The sequence below is a fragment of the Amblyraja radiata genome, chromosome 25 (genome assembly GCF_010909765.2).
Source record: "Amblyraja radiata isolate CabotCenter1 chromosome 25, sAmbRad1.1.pri, whole genome shotgun sequence".
Taxonomy (NCBI): domain Eukaryota; kingdom Metazoa; phylum Chordata; class Chondrichthyes; order Rajiformes; family Rajidae; genus Amblyraja; species Amblyraja radiata.
The window spans coordinates 31,277,569-31,299,129 of record NC_045980.1 but is presented as its reverse complement, the minus strand read 5'-3'; the positions used below and the strand labels follow the sequence as shown (position 1 = coordinate 31,299,129).

Below are 21,561 nucleotides of genomic sequence, written 5' to 3'. Positions count from 1 at the left end.
GGTGAGGGCGGACGCGGGATGATGAGGTAGGTGGGACGGTGAGGTCGGACGCGGGATGATGAGGTGGTGGGACGGTGAGGTCGGACGCGGGATGATGAGGTGAATGGGACGGTGAGGTCGGACGCGGGATGATGAGGTGGGTGGGACGGTGAGGTCGGACGCAGGGGGAGGGTGACGGCGTATTGACGGCAGGTGGTGGGCCGGGCCGAGTGAGGAGAGGCGGGGCCTGGGCGTCGGGGCGGGGCCTGAGGGGCGGGGTCTGGGCGGCGGGGCGGGGCCCAGGCGGCGGTTGGGGGCTGGGCGGGGCCTGGACGGGGCGGTGCCTGGGCGGGGCAGTGGAAGGTGTCGAGGCCTGGTGTCGCCCTTGTTGTGATCCCTCCGTCCAGTGGCCGCGCCCGGCTGGAAGTCTGAGAATAAGTTAGTTGTCAACTCCATGCCGCAGATGTCTGCGTGAAACAAGCCGAGAACATCCCAAAAGAGTCTGGGAATTGAAGTTAGTAATTTTACTCTTCATACCCGAGCCAATTAATTGGCAATTGTGCAAATGGCTCGATTTTTTTAATGGAGCCTCTAACTGATGGTTGAAGAGTCAATGATTTCCCGTTTCGCTTGGGCAGTTTACAACCCAGCTGCATGAAGGTTGATTCCTCCAATTTCAAGTAACTCCTGCATCCATCCCCTCTCCGCCACTCTAGTCTAGACATCCTACCAGTTCTGCTGTTCGCAAAATTTTAGTGTGATTTGGGTGTTCTTTATCATTGTACCGCTGCTGTCAAATTCATTTCACTTGCACTTTATGTGCAATGTGACGAATAAAACTGTATTGTATTGTATTGCATCCATGTATCCCTTCGTTATCACCTGTTCCTCAGCCAACAACAGGCCATTATGGCCACACTTTCTGCGTGTAGCCAAGCGTACACTAGTTCCATCCTACACACCCCGGGCAATGTACAGAAGCCAATTAACCTGCACTTCTTTGAAATATGGGAGGAAACAGAAAACCGTAGATAAGCCGGTGTATCTCAGTGGGTCAGGCAGCATCTCTGGAGAAAAAGGATAGGTAATGTTTCGGGTCGAGACCCTTCTTCAGACTGAGAGTCGGGAAAGGGAAACGAGAGATATAGACGGTGATATAGAACAATTGAATGAAAGATGTGAAAAAACGTAATTAGCGCAGTAAAGTAAAACAGTGAACTGCGTGGGTTTTCTCCGGGATCCCTGGTTTCCTCCCACACTCCAAAGATGTAGGGGTTTGTAGGTTAATAGATTTAGTTAAATTGTCAATTGTCCTTAGTGTGTAGGATAGTGTAAGTGTCTGGGGATTGCTGGTCGGCGCAGATTCGGTGGGCTGAAGGGCCTGTTTCTGCGCTGTATCTCTAAAACTAAAGCATATAATACCTGGATAAACATTTGAAGAGCTGTTACCACAGTGCGGGGAACCAAGAACCTGAAAGCGGGATTTACCTAAGGTCTTTTATTAGCCATTGTCGACGTGATGAACTGGATCAAAATCAAAAGCATCAAACTCATACGCCTGATTTCAATTGAATGGGAAAAGGTGTCCTAGTTTTCCACGCAACAAAAGCTTTTAATTGTTGCTCGGTACACATGACAATAATAAACTAAACTAAATTTACCAAAAAATCTGATAGAGGTGTCCAAAATCATAAGAGGAATAGATCGGGTGGACCCACAGTCTCTTGCCCAGATTAGGGGAATTGAGAACCAGAGGACATTGGTTTAGGTGAGGTGGGGAAAGATTTAATAGGAACCAGAGGGGTTACTTTTTCCACACATAGGGTGGTGGATGTATGGAAAGAGCTGCCAGAGGAGGTGGTTGAGACAGGTACTATCACAATGTTTAAGGAACATTTAGACTGGTACATGGATAGGACAGGTTTAGAGAGAAACGGGCCAAATTCGGGCGGGTGAGACGAGTGTAGCTGGGACATGTTGGTTGGTGTGGGCAAGTTTGGCTGAAGGGCCTCTTTTTCGTACTCTATGACTCTTAACTAACTAAATTAAACTAAACTTGAATCTCGGGAGTCTAGCTTTATTTGACCTGGAATGGTGAATTTTACTGAGCTCTTATCCAGTAAATAAATGGGAAAAGAAAACACAACAGATGCTTGAAAGGGGAAATGCTGGAAGTACTCAATTTGTCAGGCACTGTTTGTGGGGGAGTGAAACAGTTAATGTTGTTAGTCAGTGTCAAAGTGCTGGAGTAACTCAGCCGATCTGGCAGCACCGCTAGAGGACGTGAATAAACCAGCATCTGCTGTCCCTTGTGTCTATATTTTACTGGCCTACTGAGTCCTGTTCATGTCTTCCTTCGCTGCTGCCCGACCCGCTGAGTTACTCCAGCTTCTCTTTTTGTATAAATTAGCATCTGCAGTTCCTTGGGTCAGCCAATGTTAATGTTTCAGGTGTGTTGTTAGACATGAAGAAATAATTCAATTCAGTGCCAGAAAGACTTCTCAAGTCCTGAAGATATCTTTCATCTGGCAGCGACATATTTTGCAGCAAAATATTGGGATCATAAAGACTTAAGAAAAATTCTATTATTTCTAATTTTAGATCCTGACCTCAGGTGCTGTCTGTGTCTGTATGGAGTTTGCACGTTCTCCCTGTGACGGCGTGGTTTTTTCTCCGGGTGTCTCCCCCCTACACTCCGAAGATGTGCAGGTTTATTGACTTTGGTTAAATTGCCCCTCGTGTGTAGGGTAGAACTAGTGTACGGGTGAGAGTTGGTCAACGTGGACTCGGTGGGCTGAAGGATCTGTTTCCATGCTGTACCTCTAAACTAAACTGAAACAAAAATTTGAGCTATCTTTAATCAGACTTTATCTTGCACTAAATGTTATTCCCTTTATCCTGTATCTGTACTCTGTGGAGGCTCGATTGTAATCATGCATCGTCTTTCCACTGACTGGTTAGCACTGAAGAGGCTCATGTGTTGCATAAACACTCAGTTTAATGTTTAAACATTCAGTTTAATATTTAAACGATACAGCTCAACAATTAGTCCAAAAGGGCAAGTTGTGTGTGTTAACGTGTTGACCATGAAGTGGAGACTAGCTCTGCCGTTCGCTGCATCCCGCCAGCTGACAGCGTTGATTGTTCGGCCCAGATCATGCCAGGTCCACGCGAGTGTTCGAGCTCGACGCAGGACCGTCCGAGACCAAAGTGTCACGGCCCGCCACAGCACGCAACATAAAGCTCTTCACTGTACCTCAGTACACATGACAATAATAAACTGAACAAGTATTTCAAGTGTTGTCATTTCTGCACCTTTGGGCTTCCAATTAGCACACCTCCCTTTCTTTCCACAGCTGCTCCCACCACCATGTCAGTCTGTGGGATGTCCTGTGTCTCGCGGTATTGCTCGGCCAAACCATGGAGGTTGACGTCCCTGCGCCATTTACCCCTGTCCGTGTGGGCATCATCGCGATGGAAACACTCTGCCTCTCGACAGTACAAAGCCGTGATATTCGACATGGGCGGAGTTCTGATGGTTTCTCCATACAGGATTGCTGCTGGTGAGGCTGCAGAATTTTAATTTGCTTTTTATTCAGGATGGCAAATAGTTGGAATAGAGTCAGGAGTTATACAGGAGTGGAAACTGGAACTCAGATGATTGAGTCTACAGCGCCAGAAGGTGGTGAATCGGTGGAATTCATTGCCACAGACGGCGGTGGAGGCCAAGGCCCAGATAGAGTGGATGTGGAGATAATGTTTCCAGTAGTGCTAGAATCTGGGACCAGAGGGCACAGCCTCAGAATAAAAGAATATACCTTTAGAATGGAGACAAGGAAGAATTTCTTTAGGCAGAGGGTGGTGAATCTGTGGAATTCATTACCACAGACAGCAATGGAAGCCAGATCATTTGGGTTTTATTAAAGCTGAGATTAATGGGTTCTTGATTAGTAAGGATGTCAAAGGTTATAGGGAGAAGGAAGGAAAATGGGGTGGAGAGGGTAAAAATAGATCAGCCATGATTGAATGTCAGAACAGACTTGATAGGCCGAATGGCCTAATTCTGCTATATGTCATGACGTATGTCATATATGTCTTACGACATCAAGTACCCTAAACATTAATCCCATTTGTACCTAACCTGCACGAAAACTCAGAATACAGATTTCCCACTTGGGCAGTTTTAAACTGATTAAAAGCAGTTGGGCAACTGTATCGAGAACAGCTACACAGATCATTTCTCAGTTTCAGAGAAAGGACAGAGATTTGGCTGCACTTATTTTATCGTTTGATATTTAATAAACAACATGCTCGGGTCTTTGCAGAGACCACAGTTACTGGGAGGATAAGTGGCTGCTTTTGTCCCTTTCACAAGCAGGTTTTTCTGCTTTCTCAGATGTCCAGGGCTGCTGAGAAACTTAAACTGTTTAAGAAGGAACTGCAGATGCTGGAAAATCGAAGGTACACAAAAATGCTGGAGAAACTCAGCGGGTGAGGCAGCATCTATGGAGCGAAGGAAATAACGTTGCCTATTTCCTTCGCTCCATGGATGCTGCTGCACCCGCTGAGTTTCTCCAGCATTTTTGTGTACCTGAGAAACTTAAACTGTATGGCAGTGTGGAGGGAAATACAAAGACTAGGACACCTTGTCATTTTGCCAACTCCCAATCCCTCCGCCTCTGCTCCCTCCATGCTAGGACAGTCGAGATGTCCTCACACTTCAGGGAAAATGGGTTTTGCCATTCTGTCATAGATGGGACGCTCACACTTGTCTCCTCTGTGTCCTTTAGCTCTGTTCTCGTCCCCCCCCAGACTCCAGTAGGACAGAGCCCCCCAGGTCTTCACCTTTCACTCCCCTAGTCTCCGCATCCAACATATTATTGTCGACGTGATCCCACCACTAATCCCATCTTCCCATCTCCACCCCTTTCCGCCTTCCATGGAGACCGCTCCCTCTGCAACTCCTTGGTACTCATCCCTTCTTATCCAAACCACTGCCTCCTAAGGTACTTTCCCCTGCAAACCCAGCAGGAAATGCAACATCTGTCCTTGTACCCTCTCCCTCGACTCCATGTCATCTATCCTTTATCTCCAGAGATGCTGCCTGACCCACTGAGTTACTCCAGCACTTTGTGTCTATCTTTAGGTTAAACCAGTACCTGCAGTTCTTTGTTTCTATGGTCTAGTTTAGGTGCAGTAGCCTTTCTGAAGGCCATAACCTCCATGTTTTGTAGCTCCCAGCTGTCGACTATTCTATAATCCATAGCTTTATTTAATTCTTCCTGTTCCTCAGAGTGGGAGCGGCAGAATGGCCTCCAGGCTGGGTCAATATGGCGGACAATATTAAGTGGAGAGACTCGCATTGCGTGGGATCGCTGCTTGCTGGGGGAACTGACATTTGAGGAGTTTGTAAAATTATGCGGCAAAGATCCAGGGACGGCTGTAAGTATCACTCAGATTATAAAATAATCAATAAGCAGAAATCCGATTCTCACTAACGAGTTTGTTATTAAAAAAACTAACTATAGACAGCACGTAGAAACACAGGAAATAGGTGCAGGAGTAGGTCATTCGGCCCTTCGAGCCAGCATTATGATCATGGCTGATCATCCAAAATCAGCACCCCGTTCCTGCTTTCTCCCCATATCCCTTGATTCTTTTATCCCTAAGAGCTATATCCAACTCTCTCTTGAAAACATCCAGTGAATTGCCCTCCACTGCATTCTGTGGCAGAGAATTCCACAGATTCACAACTCTCTGGGTGAAAAAGTTTTTCCTCATCGCAGTCCTAAATGGCCTATCTCCACTGTGACCGCTGGTTCTGGACTCCGCCAACATCGGGAACATTTTTCCTGCATTTAGCCTGTCCAATCCTTTAAAAATGTTATATGTTTCTATAAGATATCCTCTCATCCTTCTAAATTCCAGTGAATATAAGCCCAGTCGTTCCATTCTTTCATCATATGTCAGTCCTGCTATCGCGGGAATTAACCTGGTGAACCTTTGCTGCACTCCCTCAATAGCAAGAATGTCCTTCCTCAAATTAGGAGATCAAAATTGCACACAATAATCGAGGTGCGGTCTCACCAGGGCCCTGTACAACTGCAGTAGGACCTTGCTCCTATACTCAAATCCTCTCGTTAAGAAGGCCAACTTGCTATTTGCTTTCTTCACTGCCTGCTGCACCTGCATGCATACTTACAGTGAGTAATGTACAAGGAGACTCTGAAGAAGGGTCTCGACCCGAAACGTCACCCATTCCTTCCCTCCAGAGATGCTGCCTGTCCCGCTGAGTTACTCCATCATTTTGTGTCTACATTTTAAAAAATGATCTATTTTCCCTGTGTGTTTTCCCAATTGTGTTGTTTATTTTTAATTTTCACTTGTACATCATTCCCCTTTATTGAACGTGTTAACCATTTTCCTTTTCCTCACACAGATTCAAACTACCAATACAGTCCAATCTTACTTATTGAAATTGACAAATCACGTGAGTGATGGGATGTGTGTGGCAATGAGAGAGGCAGTTCAGTGCATCAAGGCAGAGGGACTGAAAGCTGCTATACTGACCAATAACTTTTGGTTCAAAGGCCAGAGTGTCTTGCCTTCAGATAAAAACCTTTTTGATGTGGTGAGTACAATTCTTCAAGCAAGGTTTATTTTAGAAACATAGAAACATAGAAATTAGGTGCAGGAGTAGGCCATTCGGCCCTTCGAGCCTGCACCGCCATTCAATATGATCATGGCTGATCATCCAACTCAGTATCCCGTACCTGCCTTCTCTCCATACCCTCTGATCCCCTTAGCCACAAGGGCCACATCTAACTCCCTCTTAAATATAGCCAATGAACTGGCCTCGACTACCCTCTGTGGCAGAGAGTTCCAGAGATTCACCACTCTCTGTGTGAAAAAAGTTCTTCTCATCTCGGTTTTAAAGGATTTCCCCCTTATCCTTAAGCTGTGACCCCTTGTCCTGGACTTCCCCAACATCGGGAGCAATCTTCCTGCATCTAGCCTGTCCAACCCCTTAAGAATATTATAAGTTTCTATAAGATCCCTCTCAATCTCCTACATTCTAGAGAGTATAAACCAAGTCTATCCAGTCTTTCTTCATAAGACAGTCCTGACATCCCAGGAATCAGTCTGGTGAACCTTCTCTGCACTCCCTCTATGGCAATAATGTCCTTCCTCAGATTTGGAGACCAAAACTGTATGCAATACTCCAGGTGTGGTCTCACCAAGACCCTGTACAACTGCAGTAGAACCTCCCTGCTCCTATACTCAAATCCTTTTGCTATGAAAGCTAACATACCATTCGCTTTCTTCACTGCCTGCTGCACCTGCATGCCTACTTTCAATGACTGGTGTACCATGACACCCAGTTCTCGCTGCATCTCCCCTTTTCCTAGTCGGCCACCATTTAGATAATAGTCTGCTTTCCTGTTTTTGCCACCAAAATGGATAACCTCACATTTATCCACATTATACTGCATCTGTCAAACATTTGCCCACTCACCCAGCCTATCCAAGTCACCTTGCAGTCTCCTAGCATCCTCCTCACAGCTAACACTGCCCCCCAGCTTAGTGTCATCCGCGAACTTGGAGATATTGCCTTCAATTCCCTCATCCAGATCATTAATATATATTGTAAATAGCTGGGGTCCCAGCACTGAGCCTTGCGGTACCCCACTAGTCACTGCCTGCCATTGTGAAAAGGACCCGTTTACTCCTACTCTTTGCTTCCTGTTTGCCAGCCAGTTCTCTATCCACATCAATACTGAACCCCCAATGCCGTGTGCTTTAAGTTTGTATACTAATCTCTTGTGGGACCTTGTCGAAAGCCTTCTGGAAGTCCAGATACACCACATCCACTGGTTCTCCCCTATCCACGCTACTAGTTACATCCTCGAAAAATTCTATAAGATTCGTCAGACATGATTTACCTTTTGTAAATCCATGCTGACTTTGTCCAATGATTTAATCACTTTCCAAATGTGCTGCTATCCCATCTTTAATCACTGACTCTAGCAGTTTCCCCACTACCGATGTTAGACTAACTGGTCTGTAATTCCCCGTTTTCTCTCTCCCTCCCTTTCTTTCTGCATCTTTGTTATGTTGCGCAAACAAGCTATTAAATCGAGCTGAGACTGCGAATGCTCTGTGCCACCATGTGGACTCTGCTTTAAGTTCAGTCCTGCTTATTTTCTGTCGAGGCCCGAAAGGTCTCGACCAGAAAGGTCACCCATCCATGACTTCCAGAGATGCTGCCTGACCTGCTGAGTTACTCCAGCGCTTTATGTATAAGCAATTCATCAAGGATTACTTTTTTTGGTACAGTATTGCATACTTTGATTGCAGTGATTTGTATAGTTCATCTAATGTGGTGCAGTGTCAAATGCATAAATTATAAGCCATGGATGCAGAAATCAAATTGGATTGAGAGTTACTCTTTGCTTCAGTGTGCTTTGAAATTTCTTCATGAGGAGAGAGGCATATAAAATTATTATGAGAGGCATAGATTGGCAGAATATGAAAGTGCTAAAATCTGAAATATAAAGTTAAATCAATTGCTGATCAGGAAGCATCGTTGGAATAAAACTATGGAGTACATGCTTCAGGTCAATGAGCTATTCCAACAAGTTTTGATGAAATGTCATTGACTTAAAACATTCAATAGAGGAAAATGAGATTTAATGCTGCCTAGGCAGTTGATTATTTGAATTCATTTGAACAAATATTTCCAACATATAAATTCCCAGAAAACTGTAGTTGTACAAACAAGGCGTTGAGAGAGCCACATTTGGAGTATTGTGCAGAAAGGAACTGCAGATGCAGGTTTATACCAAAGATAAATGCAAAGTACTGGAGTAACTCAGCGGGTCAGGCAGCTAGCTGGGGGGGGGGGGGGGGGGGGGGAAGGGATAGGTAATGTTTCTGGTCGGGACCCTTCTTCAGACTTCAGGAGTATTAAGTTCAGTTTTGGTCATCTAGCTATAGGAAAGCTGCTGTTGAGCAGGAAAGAGTGCAGAGAAGATTTACGAGGATGTTGCCAGGTCTTGAGAACCTTTTTTTATAAATGGGCGGGCAGTCTGAACCTTTTTCGCTGAGTGGAAATAACAAATACTAGAGAGCACAGCTTTAAGGTGAGAGGGGCAAAGTTAAAGGAAGTGTGTGGGGAAAGTTTGTTTTGTACAGAGTTCCTGGAACAGGCTGCTGGAGTGGGTGGTGGAGGCAGATTCATTAGTGGCATTTAAGAGACTTTTCGGTTAGCACATGGGTATGCAGGAAATGGAGGGATATGGATCATGTACACGGGCGGAAAACCCGGGGGGGGCCAGAGGAGACACGTCCCCCCCATGTTTTGAGAGGTGGGCGACATCCCCGCCAGGTTAACCTGCCTGGACTTGCGGGAAATATGGCCAGCATGGAGAAGCAGCGCTGGTGTCCCATCAGTCCAGACAGGGCTGTAGTTAACCCGGTGCATTTAGCGCTGGATTGAGCCTCCGAAGCCTCGCGCACGTGTGTGAGTGTGCGCATGTGCGAGCGGCCGCCAAAAAATTGTGTCCCCCGTCCCCGCCATGCTTTGATAGTGAGTTACGTTCTTGCATGTACAGGCAGGTAAGTGTTGGACTTGACATCATGTTCGGCACAGACATTATGAGCCGAATGGCCTGTTCCTGTGCTGTACTGTTCTATTTTGCAGATCGTCGAGTCGTGCCGGGAAGGAGTTTCCAAACCGAACCCTGAGATTTACAAACTCTGTTTGGACCGAATGAAGGTCTGCCCTGAAGAGTCCATCTTCCTCGATGATCTTGGACAAAACCTGAAAGCAGCAGCCCAGCTTGGGATCCACACCATTAAGGTAATGTAGCGAGTCTGAGACTGTAATGGGTTAATGATAAGAGAGATGCATTGTACAGGTACCATTGATTCTGTCAATATTAGTTTAGAGAAACAGCATGGAAACAGGCCTCTCTGCCCATCAGGTCCACACACGACCATTAATCGCCCATTCACGCTATTTATATGTCATGTCATTCCTACACACGCTGGGGGCAATTTACAGAGGCCAATTACCCGACAAACCTGCACCTCTTTGGGATGTGGAAGGAAACCAGAGACGCCGGAGGAAACCCACGGGGTCATAGGGAGAACATGCAAACTCCACACAGACAGCACCCGAGGTCAGGATCGAACCTGGGTCGCTGGCACCATGAGGCAGCAGCTCTACCAGCTGTGCCACTGTGCTGCCCAAATTACAGCTTTTCTTCATCCTCGGTGTCAGATGGCATCTTCTCCTCTCAAATCTAGACCACTTGAGTGATTTTTATGAATGAACCAGATGGTGATCACAAACCAGATATATGATGGTTCTGGCATCACAATAGAACTCACACCATCCATGGTTATAGTTTTCCAGGTCGCCAGATAGATATCCAGAGTGGAAACTATGGTCCACTCTGGCCCAGAGGGAACTGATCCAACAGCATCTTTGGCCGGGAATCAGTTTGAAGACCTTTATAGTCTGAATGGTGCATTTGTGTGTTGCTATAACTCATAAGGCCACTGCACAGCTCCATTGCAGAGTTCATAATAGCATGGATATTAAATAGTTTATAAAATACACAGAATCAACAGCTGAACAACAATATGAGTGGGTGAGGGGTGAGGAAGGGGGGAGGGCGGGGGTGAATCTCATCTAAACCTACTGAATAATGAAAGCCCTAGATAGAGTGGACGTGGAGAGAATGCTTCCACTAGTGGGAGAATTATGCCCCTGTCCCACTTAGGAAACCTGAACGGAAACCTCTGGAGACTTTGCGCCCCACCCAAGGTTTCCGTGCGGTTCCCGGAGGTTGCAGGTGGTTGCCGGAGGTTACAGGTAGTGGAAGCAGGTAGGGAGACTGACAAAAACCTCCGGGAACCGCACGGGAACCTTGGGTGGTGCGCAAAGTCTCCAAAGGTTTCCGTTCAAGTTTCCTAATTGGGACAGGGGCTTAAGGATTAGAGGGCACAGCCTCTGAATAAAAGAACATAGTTTTAGAATGGAGATGAAGAGGAATTTCCTTCGCCAGTGGGTGGCAAATCTGTGAAATTCATTGCCACAGATGTCTGTGGAGGCCAAGTCATTGGTTATTTTTTAAAGCAGAGAATGATAGATTCTTGATTAGTAAGGATGTCAAAGGTTACAGGGAGGAGGCAGGAGAACTGGGTTCAGAAGGAAAGATAGATAAAACAGACTCAATGGTGCCGAAGAGCCTAATTCTGCTCCCGTGTCTTATGGTCTAATATGGGACAGGTTTTTGATTTTAATTTCTAGGTTGCAGATAGAGCCACAGCTATCCAGGAGCTGGAATTAAAGCTGGGGTTTCCGTTGCGTGGCTTTGTGCATGGAACTCGGGCCGTTCGTAAAGGCATGGAAATTCCGACAGACAGTCTAAAGAATTATCTCCAGACTACTCTGGGGCTAAGTTCAGAAGGTACGTTGGGCACCTTCGTGAAACCCTTACCTCTGCAGTGTTGGATTCTTGGAAGATCAGAAATAAAAATACACGAGAACACGAGACAGAGAAGAGTCCCTCCAGCACTTTGTGTCTTCTTCAAGATTCTAGCACCTGCAATTTCTCTAAAGAATGTTTTGTGTATTTATTACATGGAGGATGAAGGTATAAATATCATGCTACAATTATGTTTCTGGTCTGATCTCCGTATCCAAGGAAGTATTTGCTTGCCTTAGAGAGAACATTGAGATGGCTTCACAGTAATTAACTCAGAAAGTAAGACGATGTTCACAAGATGGTCTGTGGCGCAGCGGTAGAGTTGTTGCCTTACAGCGCCGGAGACCCAGGTTCAATCTTGACTACGGGTGCTGTATGTTCTGTACTGTCTGTACGTTCCCCCCGAGACCTGCGTGGGTTTCCTCCCACACTCCAAAGCATGGGGAGGACAATCCCCCCCATGTTTTGTAATCTGGATTATTAAATTCGGTGAAAAAAAATATTAAAAATCTCCGCTTTCCGCGGACTGATGATCGAGGGTGCCAATTGGACAAGAGAGATGTCGGTCAGCAGGCAGTGTTGGGGGGGGGGGGGGTGGGAAGACTTCCTGGTGGAGCAAAGATCATAGAGTGGAGTTTGAATCGGCCCGTTCGCGGGGCCTTTCATCGCCCGTCACAGCTTAAAATCGTGTTTGTGTGTGCGCGGCCGCCAAGAGATTGTGCCGTCCCCACCCCCCATGTTTTGATAGCAATTTTTTTTTGCCCCTGCTCAAAAGACATACAGGTTTGTGGGCGAATTGGTTTGGTAAAATTGTGTTAGTGTGCGGGATCGCTGGTCGGTGAGGACTCGGTAGGCCGATGGGCCTGTTTCCGCACTGTATCTCTAAACAAAACTAGTAATTTGGATTGAGTGGAACTGCTAACATTTTGCCAGGCAGTCAGGCTGACACTGGAAACAAACATGCAGCCCTACACTCTGTTTGTGAATTATTGTAATCTGTGGGTGCACGGGCTACTGTGTTTCCTGTGGAATTATGTCTGTGACCAGTGTTGCCTTGGTGGGAATTTGTTTATTGATGACTTGTTTCATATATTAAACAATGAATCTGGTTCCAGATGCAGTGCTCCTCCGTCAGTTCAGTCACGGACAATCTAATCCTACGTACCACGTACAGAGTGGTGCCCACCAGCTGGTTCTGAGAAAGAAACCTCCCGGAAAACTACTGCCGTCGGCGCATGCAGTGGAGAGAGAATACAGGTGTGTTGTGAGTAAACGGAGGGAGAACGTGCTTGTCATAAACTTCACATCTTAGTTTAAAAAAATGCACAACTGCAGGAATAAGTCAGGAAGTCAGGCTGCATTTTTCCTGCTTCATCATATTCCTTTTTAAAAATCCAGACAGGTATATCTCCAGATACTTTATTTGACCCATTTAGTTTAGAAATACAGGGTGGAAACAGGCCCTTTGGCCCACCGAGTCCATGCGGACCAGCGGTCCCCGTACACTAGCACTACCCAACATCTTAGGATCAATTTACAATATTTACCCAATTAACCTACCAACCCGTACGACTTTACAGTGTGGGAGGAAACCAGAACACGTGAGGAAAACACATGTGGTTATGGGGAGAACGTACAAGACACCATACATAGTCAGGATCGAACCCGGGTCTCTGGCGCTGTTAGGCAGCAACTCTACCTCTAATAAGATGAAGCAGGAAAAAAGAATGTAAACAGATTTCACGTTGATAACATGAATGAAAATTGAACCAAATATAGAAACATCGGATGAAAAGTAAATCGAAGGAAAGTGGACATGGAGCGCACATAAGAATTTCCCATTGGTTTATAAATAATAAATGATAGTGCCAAGTGGGAAAGAACTGATTAAGTATCAAAAAGGCAGAGATGATGATAGAGGTACCAAAATAATACTTTGCATTTATCTTTACAAGAAAGAAGATACTCCCAATCTTATAGTTAAAGAGCAAGTAGTTGAGGAGCTGGATAAGGATTTTTTTTTTAAACTCGTTCTGTTGGTAAGGATGCCTGTACATGCGGTAATTAAGTCACCAGGACATGTATCCCCTTTGTTAGGGGGAAGCAGTAATCAAAACAAGGGAGTTGCTCACCATATTCTTCATAAGGGTGGATGCCAAATAGTATTCCCTTGGTTCCAGGCAGGATTTATACATTGACATAGCAACTGTAGGGTTGCGCTGGTGACCATGAGATGGCTAATAATGCTGATCAAGGATTAAATAAATAGGTGGCACGGTGGCGCAGTGCTGGAGTTGCTGCCTTACAGTGCCAGAGACCCGGGTTCCATCCAGACTATGGGCGCTGTTTGTGCGGAGTTTGTACATTCTCCCCCTTGAACGCGTGGGTTTTCTCCGGGTGCTCCAGTTTCCTCCCACATTCAAAGACGTATAAGTTTGTAAGTTAAATGGCTTTGGTAAAATTGTAAAATAGTTCCTAGTGTGTAGGATAGCGCTAGTGTACCGGGATCGGTGGTCGGCGTGGACCTGGTTGACCAAAGTGCCTGTTTCCACGCTATATCTCTAAACTAAACTAAATAATGCGCAAACACAGATTAATAAGTAAAGCCAGCATGCAATTGAAAGCTTCCAATACATGTTGAATTGCATAAACCCAGGAGGGGAGGAAAGAAATGGTCAAAACAGGGAAGTTGCAGAGGTCTAAAGAACGGTCTCGACCCGAAACATTACCTATTCCTTTTCTCCAGAGAGGCTGTCTGGCCCGTTGAGTTACTCCAGCATTTTATGTCTACCTTTGGTTGAAACCAGCATCTGCAGTTCCTTCCTACACAAGTTGCAGAGGTTATGGACATTTAATTACACACTATTCTAAAGATTATCTTGTAGTTTGCTGAGAGGATTAATTAAATGCTTAAAGTTTCGCTTTCACTTCTCTGTTTATTCAGGGTGATGAAGGCTCTCGGAGCTGTGGGAATTCCCGTTCCTACGCTACTCGACATTTGCGAGGACCCCAGGTACAAAAGATGAGCTCCAATGTATGTTGCGTATAAATAAGTGCATGAGTATCGTCATTATTGCCGGCAAGAGTATTTGGGGGGAAAAAAGGGTAGGTATGCAACCTGAGAAGGGGGGCAAGTGGGTGTCATAGAGTTATCCAACACAGAAAAAGGCCCTTCAACCCAACTTGTCCATGCCCACTAACCCGCCTACCTGAACCTGTCCCATTTGCTTGTGTTTGCCCCAAACTATTCCTATCCATGCCCCAAACTATTCCTATCCACAATTAAGACTGCCAAAATCTTCTCCCTTGCAATGTGGGTATGTTTTTCAAGACTCTATTTTCTCCTCTGAATTCCCATCTTCCATGACCACCTCTGCGATGACTACAGGCGAGAAATATTATTTTAAGACCTCACCAATCTCCTGCACCTCCACACACAGATGACCACGTCGACCTTAAATGGCCTTGTTCTCTCTCCTCTTAACCTTTTGCTCTTAATAATGTACATAACATCCTCTATGATTGTTTACCTTATCTGCTAATAAAAAGCAACTTGAAGGATTTTAGAACAATGAGGGAAAGGAAGAATATAATCTGTTTTGGATATAAACTAGCGAATATGTGTTGTGTTGCAGATTTATGTTAGTCTAATTATATATGCGTTTTCAAGCATAAGCTGAACTCTACCTGGAAATGTAATTGTAATGCCCATAATTTTACTTCTACTGTACTTCTAATGATTATTAATCCAAAATGTTTCAGAAAGAACTGCAGATGCTGGAAAAATCGAAGGTAGACAAAAATGCTGGAGAAACTCAGCGGGTGAGGCAACATCTATGGAGCGAAGGAATAGGTGACGTTTCGGGTCTCGACCCGAAACGTCACCTATTCCTTCGCTCCATAGATGCTGCCTCACCCGCTGAGTTTCTCCAGCATTTTTGTTTACCTATTATTTATCTGAAGGTTGTATTATCCTTTGTTGCCCAGACACGTTGCTGTGTTTTAAAACACACTTGCACAGGTGTATAACACGATCATTCATCCATACACATGGTGTTTTTCCCCTATTTTTCGCAGTGTTGTTGGGACTTCCTTTTACCTGATGGAATATTGCCCGGGAAGGATATTTAAAGACCCAACATTGCCCGGACTAACAGCCAACCAGCGGGGAGACATCTACACCGCCATGAACCATGTCCTCTGCAAGATTCACAAGGTTGATATCCAGGCTGCTGGACTGGAGGATTATGGGAAAATTGGTATGGGACACCTTCTTTAGTTTAGTGATATAGCGCGGAAACAGGCCCTTCGGCCCACCAAGTCGGTGCCGACTAGTGATCCCCACAAATTAACACTATCCTACACAAACTAGGGACAATTTACACATACACCAAGCCAATTAACCTACATACCTGTACGTCTTAGAAGTGTGGGAGGAAACCAAAGATCTCGGAGAAAACTCACGCAGGTCACGTGGAGAACGTAGTCAGGATCGAACCCGGGTCTCCGGCGCTGTAAGGCAGGAACTCTATCGCCGTGCCACCTTCTGATCAGTTATTGCCTATCGTATATTTGCTCCTTCTAGTTGTGTTTTGAGTTAGATTTAATTTAACATATGATGAGCGTTTGACGGCACTGGGCCTGTACTCACTGGAGTTTAGAAGGATGAGGGGGTGGGAAAACCTCATTGAAACTTACCCAGTAGTGAAAGGCTTGGATAGATTGGATGTGGAGAGGATATTTCCAGTAGTGGGGGAGTCTAGGACTAGAGGTCATAGTCTCAGAAATAACGGACGTTCCTTTGGGAAGGTGATGAGGAGGGAATTCTTTATTCAGAGTGCGATGAATCTGTGGAATTCTTTGCCACAGAAGGCTGTGGGGGCCAAGCCAATGGATATTTTTAATACAGGAGATAGATTCTCGATTGGTACGAGTGTCGGGTTCCTGGGAGAAGGCAGGAGAATGTGGGTTAGGAGGGAGAGATAGATCAGCCATGATTGAATGGCAGAGTAGACTCTATGGGCCTGAATGGCCTAAATTCTGCTCCTATCACTTATGACCTTAACCTTCTTCAGATGGATTCAGCCTCGGCCCACGCCGCAGCCCCTGGCTGTCAGCTCCCCCTCAGTCTGCCGCCAACAACAAGATGCAGCTGGCCACGGCGGGGCCCGCTCCCCGCCCTTCATCCTCCTACCCCCCCCGCCCCCTCACTCTCCCCACCACTGCTGACACCCTCCAAGGTGGAGCATGCCGGCGACTCCGGGGAGGAAGAAGGAAGGGGAAAGGAGAGGCCGAGTGGACAGGAGGAGGAGGAGGCAGTAGTGGAGTAGGGAGTGGAAAAAGCGAAGAAAGGAGGAGGTGAGAGGGGAGGGAACCGTGCGGTGATCCAGTGTGACACTTCCGCGCTGGCGGCCCGCACTAAGTGCTGTCCCCAGGGGCTACAACATGGGCCACAACAACCAAAGATCCTATAGCAAGCAAGATAGATCACGCGACGAAAAAGACGTAGAAAAATTACCCATGGGCAGATTCATGGGTAATTTTCGGCCCCATTTCCGTAACCGGCTTCCGTCTCCGCACCAAAGATCCCATAGCGGATCAAAGATACTAGTGCGGAGACGGAAGCCGGTTACGGAAACATCCTCGTAAAAATAAAAGTTCTTTGGTAAAAATCCTCTCCGCATTTTCAGAATTATAATTTATTAACACAAACTGTTCCCCCGCAACGTTGATTACACTGCGAGTCGGGTCGGGTCGGGTTACTGAAATGGATGAAAAAAAGGCCCACGTTCCGCTCCGTTGCGTACTACACGTCAGCCCATTGCATTTAGAAGGAGTGGTCTATCTTGCTCCGCTATAGGATCTTTGACAACAACAGCCACGTTAACCGAATCGCTTGATGGATGACAAAGGGCTCGCTCATGCCTCTTGCGAGCCCAGGGTAACGCGGAAGCCATTGTTTGGGAGGCTACAGGAGGATGGTATCAGCAGGTCCGTCCTCTATAACTGAAATCCATTGTAAAGGGGTCGGTTAAAACGAGTGTTTACTGTATTTCCACGTAGGCAATTACATTGAGCGGCAGGTTCACACATGGACAAAGCGGTATCGAGCGAGTGAAACCCATGTTATTCCGGCAATGGAACAACTGATAAAGTGGCTTCCACTGCGCATCCCAGAGCAGGAAAAGACCACAGTTGTGCACGGAGACTTCAGGTGTGTATTAAACTGTCCTACTTAATGATAACTGTCTCATCAGAGACAAATTTATCCACAAGCTTCAGAGATACCAGTTTAATGTAATATTTAAGACTAGGGTTCAAAATCCATGGACCATTGAAGACTTGACTTAAACCATGGGACACAGCATCCCGTTGAAGCTGGTAATCTGGGTATCAATGTATTCAAGAAATACGAAAGTATCTTTTGTTTGGAGATACAGAGTGGAAACAAGCCTCTCGCCCCACCGGGTCCGTGGCGACCAGCGATCCCCGTACACTAGCACTACCCTACACAATAGGGACAATTTACAATCTTTGCCGAAGCCAATTAACTTACAAACCTGTACATCTTTGTAGTGTGGGAGGAAACCGGATCACCTGGAGAAAACCCACGTGGTTACAGGGAGAACGTATAAAAATCTGTACAGACAGCACCTGTAGTCAGGATTGAACCCAGGTCCCTAGCACTGTAAGGCACAAACTCTACCGCTGTGCCACCGTGTCGCCCCTGTTATGCTGCAAGTATAACTTTGTGTAGCCTTGTGCAATTTTGAAAATGATTGAAATTTATAATTGAAATCAAATATTTTTCTCTTTATTGACCACACTATTTTTGTTCTCAATTTCTCTCTCCTCTGACTTACATTCACTTTCCTGTCCGTCCGTCACCCCCCCACCCCCCAAACCTACTGGCCCCTCCTGTTACCTCTCCATCTTTACCAAACATTTCCCTTCCACATCCACCCTGTTTAATTCCATCCTTTCCTCAATGATTTAGACTGGACAATCTTATTTTCCACCCTGACAAGCCTGAGGTGCTGGCAGTGTTGGACTGGGAGCTGTCTACACTGGGTGATCCCATCTGTGATGTTGCCTATAACTGCGTAGCACATCATCTCCCAGAGGACTTCCCCCTTATCAGAGGTAATATGAGTTAAACAGTTTTCTATTACTGGGGCCTTAATACCAAAATGAAATAAATAAATTGCATTTATTTTATAACTCAATCTCGTTGCCAACGAGCAATGAGATGGATGCCCCGTCAACCTGTTTTTGGCACTAGTGAGGATGAAGGAGATACAATGGGGCAGCGGGTAGAACTGCTGCCTCACAGTGCCAGTGACCCGGGTTCCATCCTGACCTCGTGTGAGGTTATTGATGGGGGACGATCTGTGACTCCAGGTGCTCCGGTTTCTTACCCAAAGACATGTGGGTTTGGAGGTTAAATGTGTAGGAAGGAACTGCAGATGCTGGTTTACACTCATTCTATCTAGAGATGCTGCTTGACCCGCTGAGTTACTCCAGCATTTTGTGTCTATCCTCGGATTTGGACGTTAATTGACCTCTGTATAATTGCCCCGTGTGTGAAGGGAGTGGATCCGAAAGTGAATTATAGAAACATATAAAATTATAAAAGGACTGGACAAGCTAGATGCAGGAAAAAAATTCCCAATGTTGGGCGAGTCCAGAACCAGGGGCCACAGTTTTAGAATAAAGGGGAGGTTATTTAAGAATGAGGTGAGAAAAAACATTTTCACCCAGAGAGTTGTGAATTTATGGAATTCCCTGCCACAGAGGGCATCGGAGGCCAAGTCACTGGATGGATTTAAGAGAGAGTCAGATAGAGCTCTAGGGGCGAGTGGAGTCAAGGGATATGGGGAGAAGGCAGGCACGGGTTATTGATGAGGGACGATCAGCCATGATCACAATGAATGGCGGTGCTGGCTCGAAGGGCTGAATGGCCTCCTCCTGCACCTATTTTCTATGTTTCTATGAATTATCATAGAACTGGTGTGTACGGGTGATTGATGGTCGGTGTGGACTTGGTGGACCGAAGGGCATGATTCTATGCTCTATCTCTAAACTAAACTAATGCTGGCCAAATCATTGCACAAGTTCATTTGGTTTATTTAGCACATCAATTCAATTCAATTCAATTCAACTTTATTGTCATTGCACAAATATGAGTATAGGTACAACGAAATGCAGTTTAGCGTCTGGTCATAGTCATAGTGCAAGATAGTAGAAGTAAAAATACAAAATACAAAATAAGCATACAATCAACAACCAGAGATCATCTGTACACTAGTTCTATCTTACACACCAGGGAGAATTTTACAGAAACCAATTAACCTACAAACCTGCACTTCTTTGGAATGCAGGAGGAAACCGGAGCACCTGGAGAAAATCCACACGGTCACAGAGAGAACTCCGTACAAACTGTACCCATAGTCAGGATTGAACCCGGATCTCTGCCGCTGTTAGGCAACAATACCACTGCGACACTGTGCCACCCTAATTGCTCTGCTAGAACGTCTGGCTTCATCTGATCAGTTAATGTGTCAGTGGTGGCTTTGGTTAAACCTCAAACATTCATGTCCAAAGTCATAATATGCTCCTTTACGTTGCTTTAAGTGTATAAATGATACATTTCAGTTTCTACACTCAGATCACGATTTCTTTGCACTCGAATAGAGATATCACTGAAACAAGCTGGTTCAATGTGGTTTACATGTAGGTTATTTTGCTACAGTTCTTGATATATTTTAATTTAGTACATTAAAATTTTGATGCAATAATCTTCAGGTCAGTGATTGAGGATTGATTTACTGTGGTGGTTCAACCCTAATTCAGCCTCTTTCTATTCTGCCGCAGGAATGAGTAAGTGTGATTTAAAGGAATTAGGAATTCCGTCCGATTTGGAATACCTTGCCCTTTATTGCAACAACTTGGGGGTGAATCCCATTGAGAACTGGAATTTCTATGTGGCTTTCTCCTTCTTCCGAATCTCAGCGATACTCCAGGGTGTCTATAAGCGGTCACTTCAAGGTAAGACTGTGGACCATGACACGGAACGCATTCTATTTGTGCTCCATTGACTTCCTGGTGATCCAGAAGGATTGGACTATGGACCTTGTTCTACATGTAGGGCTTAGCATCGTTAATGCAGAGTGCTGAATGACTGAGGCATCACTAGCGGCTCAAACTTTATTGCAAAACTAAGTTTGATATAAGAATTATTGAGCCATTCAGAGAATAACAATTCCAGATTGGTTGCTATCGACAAGGATGCTACATTTGGCTGTAGTGTTAGCAGGAGAAAGAGAGGAAGGATTTTTTAAATGACATCTAGAAATTCCATGCATTTGTAGACCCATTCAGTCACGTTACAATTAGATTGTATAATCAGCCATGATTTAATGGCGGAGTAGACTCGATGGGCTGAATGGCCTAGTTCTGCTCCTGCGTCTATGGTCTTAGATATTTCAGTACTAAGTATTAATCTGCAGTAGAAATCAATTCATCTCCTGGGAAGCAAAAAGGATGTCAAGAAAACAACGAAATGTATTTGGGAAAGATTCTCTTGAACTATTCAAAGAGGGAGAGAAAAGCAGAGCCATTGCCACACCAGGCTGAGATACGTCTAGTTAAACTACGTTCCATAGTGCATCTGTAGAAGTTTAGGAGAGATTTTATGCACACGAGGCAGCACAGTGGCATAGCGGTAGAGTTGCTGCCTCACAGTGCCAGAGACCTAGGTTAAATCCAAACCTCGGGTGCTCTCTGTGTGGAGTTTGCACATTCTACCTGTGATCGTGTGGGTTTCCTCCAGGAGCTCAGCTTTCCTCCCACATCCCAAAGACGTGCAGGTTCATAGGTTAATTGGCCTGTGTAAATTCCCCTTGGCGGATGGTAAAGTGGGATAACATAGCACTAGTGTGAACTGCTGATCAAGGCCGGTGTGGACTGAGTGGGCCAAAGGGCCTGTTTCCACGCGCACAACTCTAAACTGAGCTCAAGTAAACATGCCGAATGGCCAGCCATTATATTTGCTATTATTATTTATTCTTATCCCTTCACTAAC

At 45.5% G+C, this 21,561-nt stretch overlaps 1 protein-coding gene across 2 annotated transcripts in view; it reads left to right on the top strand.

Annotated features, from left to right (window-relative positions):
• Positions 1–307: 307 nt before the first annotated feature.
• Positions 308–21,561, top strand: part of acad10 (acyl-CoA dehydrogenase family member 10) — a 31,384-nt gene continuing 10,130 nt past the window's right edge. The window contains exons 1-12 of one of the 2 annotated variants that reach the window (XM_033043733.1): positions 308–493; positions 3,336–3,542; positions 5,273–5,421; positions 6,419–6,610; positions 9,683–9,841; positions 11,300–11,459; positions 12,593–12,734; positions 14,422–14,490; positions 15,555–15,736; positions 17,541–17,691; positions 18,475–18,620; positions 20,352–20,525. In XM_033043733.1, coding sequence (XP_032899624.1) covers positions 3,350–3,542; positions 5,273–5,421; positions 6,419–6,610; positions 9,683–9,841; positions 11,300–11,459; positions 12,593–12,734; positions 14,422–14,490; positions 15,555–15,736; positions 17,541–17,691; positions 18,475–18,620; positions 20,352–20,525 — 1,717 coding nt within the window. In that variant the 5' untranslated portion in view covers positions 308–493; positions 3,336–3,349. Of the gene's footprint in view, positions 494–640; positions 660–3,335; positions 3,543–5,272; positions 5,422–6,418; positions 6,611–9,682; positions 9,842–11,299; positions 11,460–12,592; positions 12,735–14,421; positions 14,491–15,554; positions 15,737–17,540; positions 17,692–18,474; positions 18,621–20,351; positions 20,526–21,561 lie in introns of those variants that run through there. The other variant, XM_033043732.1, reaches the window with a different exon arrangement.